We start from the raw sequence: 13,913 nt of genomic DNA on the forward strand, positions 1-13,913 counted from the left end.
GAAGCACTTTTTCCACTCCGATTAAGGTAACTCCAAAACATGCATTTTGAATACATGAACCGCTTCTTTAGGTGTCACAAATCATTGACCACATAATTTATTTTTGATGTGCGGGAATAAAAAAATAGGTGGTGCATTGGGTGTCAAATCAGGGCTGTACGGCGGATGATCGATCAACTTGATGTTTTGGTCCATCAAAAATTCCTTTATTTGAGCTGATGTGTGAATGAATGATTAGCTTCTTCTGCCTTTTTTGGAATTTCTCCGATGACTTCTGGCAAACAAATGGTCATGCACCATTCAGAATTGACCGTCCCTGCATTGCTGTAATGCCGCTCTCACCATATGTCCGGTAATGCCGAAGAAATAGACAACTATTTGCTTTGATGTACTTCTTCTGTGAACAACTTTTGTTGGATTTGGTTCATCTTGGAAGACCAATACAGTTGACTGCTGTTTTCTTTCTTGCTCATACGCATAGATCCACGATTCATCACCTTGTAGATGTTATACACAGCCTTTGATGCACCTTGAGCGTATTTTTCCAGCATTTTCTTGCACCAATCAACATGAGCCTCCTTTTGAGCATTTGTCAGATTATGCAGAATCCTATGCAAGCAAATATTTTTTATGGCCAAATGTTCATGTAATATATTATTGATGCTTGTCATACTAATGCCCAAAGATTCCTCAATTTCATAGTGTGTCGCATGACGATCTTGCTGTATCAGTTCACCCACAGCATCGTTATTTTCTGCCACAACAACCGATTTTGGATGACCTTCACAGAACTCCTCCTGGCATGAAAATCGACCATGACTGAATTCATTATTTGAGTTTTTTCCGGTGCGGTAGGATGGTGCATTCACTGTATAAAGAATTTAGTTCATCAAAGTACTCTTGTCTTGATAATCCCCGTCAAAAGTTTTGAAAAATAATAGCATGAAAATGTTTACGAATCAATTCTATTTTTTGCCCGAGATGAATTTTTCAGTTTACCATAAACACAAATCATGCTGAAATGGCAAAACGTTCTGAAGAAGTCATGGTTAAAACTTTCAAACTTTTGATTGGAATCGTCTACAGTTACCTAGCAACACTTAAGTGGTTACTAGGCTATGGAGGTTGCTATTTATATTTCTGGCCTTGTTGGCAAAAGGTTCTGAAGAAGTTATGGTTAAAAATATCAGACTTTCGATTAGAATCATCTGCGGTTGCCTAGCAACACTTATAGTGGTTGCTAGACTTTTTCCTATTTCTTTAACATGCTAGAAGTATAATGGTGGCTGTCCACGTTACCAGCTATACAGACTAGGGGTGACTGAGATATCTACCCTGTACCAGCATGCCAGGTGTTGAGCCCATATAATGATGACAAAAGCAAACTGGCAACAATTCTTCTCCTTGATGCTTAATGAGTTAGTAATCTTGGGGTTCAACTGGAGTCTTTATGGTATTTTTAATCTTTTATTATGTATTCACTTACAATAATATGTATAATCTTCAAATTAAAATCTACAAACATTCACATATACAATTTTATGTGCCAAAATTAATATGCATATGGCATTCAAATTCCATCAACAGCTTTCTTTCTTCCCATCGAAAAGCATTCTGAACAAGCAGGAAGGTTTGCCATAACATTTGGATCCCTTTGAGTGTCACTATTAATATCAAATATTCTGCAGTGCCTTCATACATGGATACTTCAATCTTGATGTTATGCACAGAAATAGGAGCAATCTGAAAAGATATGAGGCTATGCCTGTGCCCAGTGTCATCATTCATTGTGCTACTGTAGATGTACTTGTCTCTTCTGCACCCTCAAGTGAAGCTGCAGTAATGGTTGCCCTGCTGACAGTCTGTGGTACTGCAGATATCATTGCTCTCTCTGTGCAGACACTTGTCCTGCATACGAACCAAGTCCTTGATTCAGTGTTTATGGCATAGAAGGCATCCTAGAAGACTAAGAGGATAACATGTATGCCGTCATGGGCTTTAGAAGCCTAGGGCTGCTGAGATCCTGCATGGCATTCAGTATGGCTCTCCTGGTCTATCAGTTCTGTATTTGCCTAACAGTAATGGGATCCTGACTAATACAAGCAGCCATTTCATGGAACACTAAAGTGCATTTTCAATAGGCCACGATCTTGCTGCAGTCGCATTCTGGCATATGCTAGTAAAGGTTTCTCTTTCTTGCACTAGGCATAACATGAGATTTAGACAAAGAACCAATATTCAAATGTGATCACCTTGCTGAGCAGTCTTTTCTTTTATACACAATGTAGATGACGCTACTCATACCTGCTTTTTGTGCATTTGGTGTAATACTAATAATGTAGTACCTTTAATGCAGATTTGACATTTTGCATATGCTGCCTTCTTGGTTTAGCAGTTTTAATGACCATTAGTATCATAATTTTTTTTTTTAATTCATAAATTTCCTCATTTATTGGAAACGCCCATGGAGAAATGTAAGTTTTTTTTTCCTTCTGTCTCAGTAAGTTTCAAAGTAATAGACGTGCGGTGGTTTCACAGTGCGACCACCACCCACAGAACAATGGGCAAGAGTAGATTTTTTTAAATTCATATATTATTTGTCTCTAGGACCATAATATTCAATTTTTAGAGTTTTTAGTTAAAAAATTATAAAAATAATATATCGTGCGTCAAAGGGTTAAGGCATACTAATTTTTGGCAGAGCTGTGTTGAGGTCCAGTAGTATTTAAGATTTTTTATTTGTTTTTTAATTTTTTTTTAGTATGCTGGTTATTAGAATAACAAACTTTTTGTAAAGAATATTCTTCAAAATAATCTTTTGATTCTTTCCAAAGCTACACGAATTAGTTATAGAATATTTATTGCTTTAAATATGGCTTGATGGTTTCAGCTTATTAAATTATTAAAAATTACCTTGATTAATCTGTATTATGCTTATTTTTCTCTCACTTGTCTTTTACTCTTTGCATGGTAGCATAATAATGAATGTTTTTGTATTATAATATTGCATGTATATTTTATATATGTGAAATAAATAAATTAATATTTAATTAATGTCACAAATCCTACAGGATAGTTATATTATTTTTATAGATTTCTCAGTACTTTTGTATTAACACAGTGTCACTTAGTGCGAGATGTAAATGTTGGCATGAAATGTAAATGGTGGCAACTTTAAAGTTGCATAAATCTTCGCAAAAAGAAAATTTTTATTATTATTATTATTTTTTAAATTTTATTTTTTTCATGCAGTCACCACTACATGAATTCGGTAAAGTAGGAATCTGATTATGGCAGATAGTACCATTCAGATTTTTTTTTTTTTTTTTTTTTTTTTTTTGATATTCTGCATATTCTGCATGTGACATCTTATCTCAGGCTCAAGAACGTATAATTTTTGTGCGGGGGGGACTGCAGAAGCCTAAAAAAATAATCCAATGATAAAGACCAATGAATGTTTTCTTTGCTTACAACATGTGTTTCCATTGCGCAGTTAGCATTGTATAAAACAAGTAATAATTGTGGTTGGTTTATCTTTTCTCATTGTCAGTGTTGCAGTTCCTTAGAGACACAACCAAGAATGTCGTTATGACATTCTCAAAGACTTTATAAACAATTGGACGACTTCAAATGTGGTCCATATATGTGAAGTGGTTTGGTCATACCAAGCCATAAGCTGCCACTTTGCACCATACAAATACAGCTGAGCAAGGATGCTGGCAACAATGATTGCCGCAAGGTGCTCATCAACCAAATCAGGACTCTGGAAGGTGAAGGTGCACGAATGCAAGGCAAGATTGAAGGAAATGATCAACATTATTACTGAGTATTTCTGCATTAGAATTTTAAACTTCCAAGGGCTTAAACTATATTGTTAATTTAAAAAGAAAAATAGGTAATGGTTTTTTAGTATAATAGTTGCCTGAATATAAATTTTCAAATAGAGTTTAAAAGTGCTAAATACTAAGTTCTCTAAACTCTTTTTTAAAGTAGGGAATGGGCTTGTTGCAAGAACTAAATCCTAAACATTGGTAAGTAAAAAATCAAAACATATAATACTACTAAAAATAATATGTTACATATTTAACACATTCCATGTGGAAAATGTACTTGTATATTTTTTGCAGTCTGTCACTAGAGCATAGGTTACATAAAAGTACATATTTAGTAGATTTGTACTGTAGAGTAGGTATGCTTAACACGATGGGTATCGTAAGTGTGTATAGTGTTTGTGTGTATCGATTTATTGTGATTTTACTAAGTGACCAAACTCATTGACTCGCTGAATGACCAAACCAATGTGAAATTCCCCAAAAAATGCCCACCACACATTAAGTCCATGGCGAAATATAACCTGCATGGAATGTATTAAAAATACTTTAAAATGAATATTAGTTTGGGAATTCAGTTCTGAAATATAAATAATGTTTTCCTTTTAATTTAAAATAGTTTCTGTTTCTAATTCTGTCTCTCTGATGCTATCAAATTGAGAAATCTCAGCTGTTTTTTCAGAAAATAAAATTTTTATAAAATGCTAGATAATCTCTCATTAATTAAAGAAGGCATTTTTTATACATGGTTTGGAAAATTGGAAAACTAATTTTAGTTCAGGAATTCAGCTCTAAAACTTAAATTGCGTTTTCCTTTAAGTTGAAATAATTGTTGTTTCTGTTTCTTCTTTCTCTATGATGCTATCAAATTGAGAAATATCAGCTGTTTTTCAAAAAATCAAATTTTTATTTGGGAAATGCTAGATAATCTCTCATTGGTAGTTTAAGTTTCTTTCTTTTTTTTTTTTTTTTTTTTTTTACACGATTGTAAAATTGAAATTGCAAACCCATTTTATGTTGTTGGATTGCGTGTTGATGTATCATACTAATCTTCTATTTTCCTTGATAAACTAAAACCTAATCAGATATAAGAGATTCATAAAATGATTTGAAAGAAATGTTGCTTCTAATATTATCTGTTGGATTCTTTTAGCTCTAGTTTGGAAAATTCTTAGTAATCTGCTTATTTTTTAAGATAATTTATTTTATTTTATCAATTGCATTCAGTGAAATATTTGTGTTTTACAAGAGAACAAATATCTTTGGATTTCATCGATTTCACCCTCTGAATATTTATAGAGGATCTTTTTCTTCTTTTGACATAAAAGTTCAGGCTGAGTTGTTGTTATCCTAGAATCCTCTTCTACTCTTCCAATTCTTTGTTTTTCCATTTGATAATTTTAGTAAATACAGTTTAATTAGTTGGAGCCTAGGCATTCTTCCAACTTTAATTTTTTACTGATTTATAGTTAAAATTTTTAAATGTTAAAGTAAAAGAATTCATTCAGCAAATCTCATGCTATAGTTTTTAATATATTTAGCAGTATCACTTTCTGTATAGTTGTTTTGTATATGATCTCAGAAATAAATGACGAAAATTAGTGATAAAACTCTGAGTAGTATTTCATTTTGTAAGTTTCTCCTTTTTTATTGTATTGTGATATGTTTGCTAACTAACAGTGTGCAAAGGGAAAATTATTATTTCAGTCCTGCTGATGGTACTGCTTTTCTTTTCCTGGGTATTACTAACTGATTCATTGTTATATTGTTTTGAAAGAGAAGTCTTTTATGATGAATAACCAAAATGGGGGGGGTAAATAAACTTTTTGTGACATTTTTACTAGTCTTCTAAATACAGTCAAAAGTCGTTAATCCGGACTCGTCGGGACTTCCGGTCTCGCCGATTCCGGATTATAGATAATCAGTTTAAGGCATGCAGAAATTATAAAACTTATTAAACCGTAATTTATGAAATAAAGAATAATTATGATCTAAAGGGTATTAAAATTTACAAAAAAAAAAAAAAAGGCCTAATATTTATTTGTTTTTACTTTATTACACATTTCTTTCAATTAAGTTGTTTAAGTTGCTTCGTTTTATGTGATAATACTTTCTCTTTAATTCTATAAACAGACATAATTTCTTGTTCAGTTACAAAGTTCCGCTGTTCAAGTCCTATAATTGCTGTGTCGAGAATACCGACTAATTTGTCAATCGAAATTTTTTTGTTTTCAATAACCTCTGTGTCACTTTCTTCACTATCAGAAGCGAATTATAATAACGAGGAATTTGATTTAAATCATATCAAAGACTGAGTACATCGAGATGAAATACTACATTTAGTAAGGAATTATAAGCCAAATAAAATAAAAACATCTGCCCTGAAGATAAGGATAGTGCTGGCAGATTAACTTCCAATTCATTGCGTGCTGTGGCATTCCCCGCCCCCCCCCAGCCGCAGAGCAGCATGAAATTGATAAATAAATTTCGGAATGGTTATAGATACAAAGGATATGCCTTTATCCATTTTTTGCAGCAATTCCACTTTTTGTTTAATGGACTTCCTTCGCTCGGACATACCTTCGCTTTGTAGATCCTTTACATATTAGTAAATATATATCGGAAATTCTATTTGATATAATCGAAAGTTCAAGCTTACTTTTATAAAATTTCTCTAACAGTCTGCAAAAAATAATAAGCTGGATCCAATTCGAAGATTAAGGAACAAGGCAATCTGCAACATTCACTGAATTAGATAATTTTAGCATAGCTTATATCATCTGTTATACATTAAACGCGCATGCGTAAACGTATTATGCGCATGCATATTCTCAGCCGTAAAGGTCTTACGCGCATGCGTCAAAGCAACGCATGCGCAGAAAGTTTGTAGCTTTGAGCTCCGGATTATAGATCATTCCGGATTATGGGTGTCTGAATTAACGACTTTTGACTGTAAAATAAATCATGCATTTTTTTGTTGTTTTTGTTTTTTAAATTTGTCATTTATGAGTTTTACTTATTATCCATTGCCCAAAATGCATCATAACTCTTTGCATCACTAAATTTTGTTGTCCTTGGAACCACATAGTTTCCATCAACTTTCCTTTATACATGACTCCTTTACCCTTTTTTCAGCCTTCAGTCATTTATCATGTGGCATTTTGCTTAAAAATATTATTTCTGAATATTTTTATTCAATTTATGTGCAGGGACTTTCTGTGAATTGCAAAAATATGTAATTAGTTTTCTGATGTGATTTAGGTTTATGAAACGAAAGTACTATTGAGGAAGGTGTATATTTGTATAATTGTCTGCACAATTCATGAGAAGGATTCTTCAGATATTTCATCCCGTCAGATTTTGAAGAAAAGTTGCCAGAAACATTAAAAAAAACTTAATAAATTATTTATTCAGTGTGCTTCATAAGCGGATTTTATTTTTTATAATTTTTTGTCAAATATTGTCTGTAAACTGCAGCAGTATTTAAATCAATTAACTAGAATTAAAACTTGTTGCTTATAGCTTTATATGTTTGTTGCAAAAAATACATTATCAGAATTAGAAAAAATGGATTAACATAGAAATCATAAACTTTCCTTAGCCTTAGTTTTGTTAGTAGCCATGTTTCTGAAAGGTGTGCACTGGGCACTTTCAAATTTATTCATATAAGTTACTCAAAAATTATTAAGAATTTTGGGCAAAATCATTGAATTTAAGCCATTGTGTGTCTCTTCTGTTGTTTTGTAGTGAATGCTTATATTAAGTTTTACTGATAAAATGTAAATTAGCCTCTGGAAAATAGCTGCAGCCACAATTTGCAGTTAAATGTTTAAGAACTGAACTGTTAATTCATATGATTGTGATAAAAAAACGAATAAATTTAAATGTGTATTATCATTACTGTTATTTCATCAAGAGATTTTTAATAAAAATATTCATTTAGTACCTTTATATACTGATTTTTAATTAGGTGTAGAGGGAAAAAAAATTGTGCTGGTGAGATAGGAAGCTGAAATTTATATTTTAAATATATATCCTTCTGTTATTTTTAATTATGAAATTCAACAGGAGTGATAAAAACTGTGGAAAGATTAAACTCTTTTAGTGTAAAATACTTTAACTGTCATTGTGTAATTTAATTTACTTATTACTATGTTAGGTATACAGGTTATAAAACTTGCTGCTACTTGTATTTAAATTCTGTCCAAGGTAATATTAATAATTCCAAATTCCTTAAATTCCTCTTCATGTGTATTAGGATCTGTTATAAACATTGGTCTTAAATATTTATCTATACAAATGCATTGCTTTTTAGGGCAATCTAATACGTCATCTTGCTATACATGACCCAGAAGCAAGTGTTGCTGAAAAAGAAGAAGCATTACGAATTGGAGAACCAAAGGGACCTGGTGAGCAACCTGATGGAGAAGAAGAAGAATATTATGTTGAAGAAGAGGAGGAGGAGGAAGATGTAGATTCTCCAAACTTTCCTGGAACTGTAACCATAGCTGAGCAAGGAACTGTACAGGAAACTGAAGATGGTCATCAGGTTAAAAATCTTCCTAATTTCCTTTTTTTCAACTCTTTCTTGAAATTTTTAAATGTGGTTTAAAACACATGAATTTTACCAGGTGGTTGTGTTTGAAGTCATTCAGCTACATCCTCCACAACCAGAGCCAGAAACTTGTGCGACTGATCAAATGTCTACGAACAATAATGGTGAAGTTGTGTCATTAACAACATTGCAAGATGTGTCTGAAGAGGACTGCTTTGCTAGTGCAGTTGCGGAAGCTATAGGTGAAGCAGAACCATCATCAGCTGCTTCTCCAGGTATGCACTTGCTTTGATGTATTTGACTGCAGTTTATTAAATTTTAAATGAAAATGTCAATTTAATTATTAATAATTTCTAGCACCTCCTACACCACGCCGTAGAGGAAGACCAAGAAAAAATCCACAGGCAGAACTTCTTAAGCATATAAAAGGTATTTTTAATAATACATTCAAAAGTCTTTAATCTGGATTCGTCGGGACTTCGGCGATTCCGGATTATCGGTTTTTCCGGATTATAGATCATCAGTTTAAATCTGGTAAGATGGCATGCAGAAATTATAAAATTAAAAATATGAAACCATAATTTATGAAATAAAGAGCAATTATGATCTAAAGGGTATCAAAATTTACAAAAAAAAAAAAAAAGAAAAAGAAAAGCTTATTATTTATTTGTTTACTTTATTAAACATTTCTTTCAACGCGTGCATGCATAAAGCATACATTATGCATAGTGGAAATTAGAAAATTGCAACCAGAAAACTATTTTATGTGCATTTTGTGATATTTATAATGAGGACGAAATTGATTAAAATCATATCAGAGTACTTCGAGAGGAAACACTACATTTAGTAAAGAATTATAAGCCAAATAAAATAAAAACATCTGCCCTGAAGATGAGGATAGTGCTGACAGATCAACTTCCAGTTCCTTGCGCGCTGCAACTCCCCCCCCCCCCCCGGCAGAGCAGCGTGAAATTGATAAACAGATTTCGGAATGGTTAGAGAAACAAAGGATATGCCTTTATCCATTCTTTTGCAACAATTCCACTTTTTGTTTGATGGACATCGAAACATGCTTTCGCTTTGTAGATCCTTTGGTAGCTCCAGAATCAGAAGTTCTTTTTGACATAATCGAAAGTTCAAGCTTACTTTTATAAAATTGCTCTAACAGACTGCAAAAAATAATAAGCCGGATCCAATTAGAAGATTAAGGAACAATGCAATCTGCAACATTAACTGAAATAGATAATTTGATAATTTTAGCTTTATACCGTCTGTTATACATTAAACGCGCATGCATAAACGTATTATGCGCAGCGCAGAAAGTTTGTAGCCTTGAGTCCGGATTATGGACACCCGGATTAAAGACTTTTGACTGTATTTATTTTTCATTTTACTTCTCGGTAACTTTTTTTGTGTAACCTTACACTAGATTCAAACTTTAAAAGTCTGAATTATAACTTCAGACTTAAAAAAAAAATATTTTGTAAGTTATATTTTGATATTAATATTCTTTTAGTCGAAGACATAAATCCAAAGGATGAAAACAGCAAAGATGGCACCCCAATTATTATGCGCCAAAATCGAAAGCGTAAAACAACAGAGATGGAAACAACAACTGAAATAAGCAGTGAAGTAAATAAAAGAGGAAGGCCTGTGCGGACATGCCGTATGCGTAAAGGTTAGTTTATATATTTTTTGCTACATTATCACAAAAATTTTATGCTGTCTTTTGATCTTGCTTTATATTTAACTAAAAATTATTATGATCATTTATTCAACTATTTGTACATGAGGTGATAAATATTTTATCTAGTTTCATATTAATCTTTCAAAATTGTATTATTTCATTATTCCATGGTGTATAACCCAGCAGCTTAATTTTGCAGTGAAAAATATTTTAATTAATCAGTCTTCCCCCCTTAACAAAGTTTTCCCCAGAATATTCTAAACTAGTTTACTAATAAGTTAAGGTAATTTTTTAATGATATTTCATGAAAAAAAAGAAAAAAATGTGCTTAAAATTAGGCGAAACAGCAACCTCAATTTCGCATAGATTTTAAGTAAAGTTGTATCAGTTTGAAGGGTGATGAAACATCCATCTCTCTTCTTCAGGAGTAAAAGGAAATTCTGCAAGAAAAGGGAGGAAAGATGATATATTTGTATCAAAAGCATTCGGTGGAGCGAAGCAAACAGGAACATAGTGTGCCATCTGTTGAGAAGAATAGTAATGAAATATGAAAAATTTAAATAAATGTGATTAACTAAACAAGATAAATTTTTGTTAATGTGAAAAGTTTTGAGGAAATCCAATTCACTGGCTGAAGAAGCTTGGTGGATAATTTTTGCAGAATTAAGTTTCGAACCATGATTAACTATTGAAAATTTGTTTATTCTCATTTTCAGATATAAGATTTATGTTCCTTGACACAAAATTTTAATGCTTTTTTAGTTTTGTTGGTGCTATAAATTCCCCAGGAACTGAAGTCAGGAATGGAACCTTTAAGAATTGAACAAAGAACTTTACTGACAGATGTGAAAATTATCTGAAAGTTGAACTTCTATAGAATTTTATAACTGATAGTAGGATAAAATGGAATAATGACAAAGTTATTAATGTTATTTATAACAGTCATGTCTATCTTCTTTTATGGTAAGATAAAAAAACTTTATCATTGATCATGGGAGAAAAGTCCTCTTTCAATGGCAACTTATTTCAAATAACTGAGTTTATTAGAAAGCAAAGATTATAGAAAGAACAAACTTCAGCAGCATAATATACATAAGAGGCCATTTTTTTGTTCAACAAGGTGACATGATTTAGCATAGGAAGCAAAGAAATAGAAAAAGATTTACAGTAAATCAGATTCATTGCAGATAATTAGAATATCAAAGAAAAAAAGCATTACCAGATTCAGTTCCAAAGGGAACTGGATGGCTGGACCATTCAAATTCATACCAGATAAAATCTGGGATACATCTTCTTTATTACCATCAAAAAACACAAATGTGTCATCTGCATAGGGAATCCAGAGCCAAAAAGATAATTTTTCAAATAATTTCATATCCAATATTTTTACAATGGTATATTTCTCTTCTTATTAGGAAATGCTTTTTTTTTTTTTTAAATCTGATATATGTACTGATTGAATAAGTATTACTAATCTCACTTGAAGTAGGTACTTCATGATTTGTTGGTTGCAGCCAGTATTACATCTTTCATTCACTTAATGGCATATGTACAGGGTGTGATTCAAAAGTTTCAAGACTTAACTCAGAACTAGAAATTTATTGGACACTTAAGTACAGCGGACTAAATTCTTCAAAATATGATCCTTCAGCATCAACACAGCGCGTCTTCCACTATTCGTAGCCCTTCTGGAAGGCCTCGGGCGTCATGCTGTCAAGGGCTCTCATCGATGCCTGCTGGATGGCGTCGATGGAGTCGAATCGATTCTCTTTTAGGCCTGTCTCGATTCGAGGGAAGAGGAAAAAGTCACTTGGAGCCAAGTTGGGGCTGTAGGGTGGCTGCGGCAGTGTTGTTACTTTGAACTTGACCAAAACTTCGGCGGCAGCGCACGACGTGTGAGCAGGCATGTTGTCGTGGTGGAGAATACGATTGCCAGGCAGACTTGATCCCTCAAGTGGCAGAGCACTCCAGCATAAAAGTCACATGTGACAGTCTGTCCATGAGCAACAAACTCCTTGTGAATCACTCTTTTTACCATAAAAAAATCAGCATGCATTTCACACGTGACTTGCTCATGCGAGCTTTCTTAGGCTTCGACGAGGAAGCAGTGTGCCATTCTAAACTTTGATGCTTCAACTCAATATCGTACTCTTAGACCCAGGTCTCATCACCAGTAGCCACTTTCTCCAAAAGGTTCAGATCACCATTCAACCGTTGGAGCATTTCCTGGCAAATAGTCATGCGCCGTTTTTTTTGATCCACCGACAAAACCTTTGGCACCAGTTTTTCACACACTTTTTGCATAATCAAATTCTCCATCACAATCCTCCACACCATACTCTGACTGAGTTCCAGTTCATCGGCAATTAATCTAGTACTAAGACGATGGTCATTGTTTAAAAGTTCCCACACTCTCTCCACATTTTGATCCGTTTGGCTTAATGATGGCCTCCCAGAGCAGTCGTCGTCTTCAACATTCCTGCAGCCATCTTTGAAATGTTTGTGCCACATGAAAACCATTGCACGGGACATGGCTTCTTCCTTAAAGGCCTCTTGAATCGTTGGTTATGTCAGTTTAGCTAAGATGGAGTAAAATGCATGAATGCAGTTATTCCATTCATGCAACTGTATCTTATATTTACATTTGTATTAAATGCTTTGCTTTTGAATTGTATTACAAGTTGCTTTTCCCCTGCATCTCTGCACCTTGTACTGATGATAATTTATTATTCCTCATTGTAAGAATGCTATCAGTTATTGTAATTTGTCATCCTTTCTAACATATGGAAAGATTTTAGACTGTGAAAACTTCCAAAATAGTCAAATGCATTTTTGTCGTGTTATGCTTTGTACTATATTGTACTTTCTTTAATCAGAGACAAATTCTCTTAGTTCTTTGAAGATAATTTTTAATTCGTCTTCTTGTAGAAGATTCCCATATTGTCTCTGAGGCAACATGTGCAAATAATGAAGAAGCAGAAGACTCTACGGATCCAGGTGCTGATATGGAAGAACTGGCCCGGAGAGAAGCTGAGTTACAGAGAAGGAGACTTGAACAGAAAGAAAAAGACATGGCTGAATGTTTTGGATTTAATGATGTAATTATTATCTTTTACGTGTTTATGCTTTAATGTAGATATAAATTGTTGTTTTTGTATCATCCATAATTTTTTTACATTGATGCTTAGGTTGTGTAAGTGTTATTTCTTTCCTTTATATAGAATGGAAAAAACATAAACAGTAGAAAAATTCAAGATAAGGATATGAACTATTTTATCTCGTAACCTTATAGTGTGCAAGATAAAATTTCATGCAATATTTATTAGAATGATATTCTCAAATTAAACTGCCTTTTTCTGCCCCCATGCCCAAGGATTTTATAATTCAGCAGGGACAATCAAATTTGGTATTGAGAAATTGAAACAGTTAGTTCATTCATTGTTCACTTCATCAGCTTTGCAGTATTTTGAATTTTCTAGTTCTTATTTCACAACTCAGTGTAAAACTGTAAATTGCTGACTTGTAAAAAAATATAATCACAAGCCAATGCTATAAAAAATACGAAAAAGATTAAAAGTAGTTTGATCCTTTAATTCGAATTTAACGAATCTAGAATGCCATAATCTAATACTCATACAGTAGAAACATAGCAAGTGATTTAAAATTTAAAAAATTTCCCCCTTTTCTTGCGATGAAGAATGCAGTATATGATTAGATGATCAGAAGTATCTGAGCACCATGACATGTTGGTTTTCATACAAGTAAGAAATTAATATTGCAGATTTTGATTTAGTTTTAATGATCTATTCATAAATTTTTTTAATGGTATAAATGCTAGTCT

The 13,913-nt window shown here is 32.9% G+C and overlaps 1 protein-coding gene across 2 annotated transcripts in view; it reads left to right on the plus strand.

Annotated features, from left to right (window-relative positions):
- Positions 1–13,913, plus strand: part of LOC118197673 (uncharacterized) — an 81,623-nt gene that overhangs the window by 54,942 nt on the left and 12,768 nt on the right. For both annotated transcript variants that reach the window (XM_085815560.1, XM_085815561.1), the window contains 5 exons: positions 8,146–8,379; positions 8,462–8,660; positions 8,743–8,814; positions 9,902–10,063; positions 13,001–13,170. In XM_085815560.1, coding sequence (XP_085671686.1) covers positions 8,146–8,379; positions 8,462–8,660; positions 8,743–8,814; positions 9,902–10,063; positions 13,001–13,170 — 837 coding nt within the window. The remainder of the gene's footprint in view (positions 1–8,145; positions 8,380–8,461; positions 8,661–8,742; positions 8,815–9,901; positions 10,064–13,000; positions 13,171–13,913) is intronic.

This window comes from Stegodyphus dumicola, chromosome 4, assembly GCF_044657685.1.
Source record: "Stegodyphus dumicola isolate Sdum_Otavi_A_Nest chromosome 4, ASM4465768v1".
NCBI lineage: Eukaryota > Metazoa > Arthropoda > Arachnida > Araneae > Eresidae > Stegodyphus > Stegodyphus dumicola.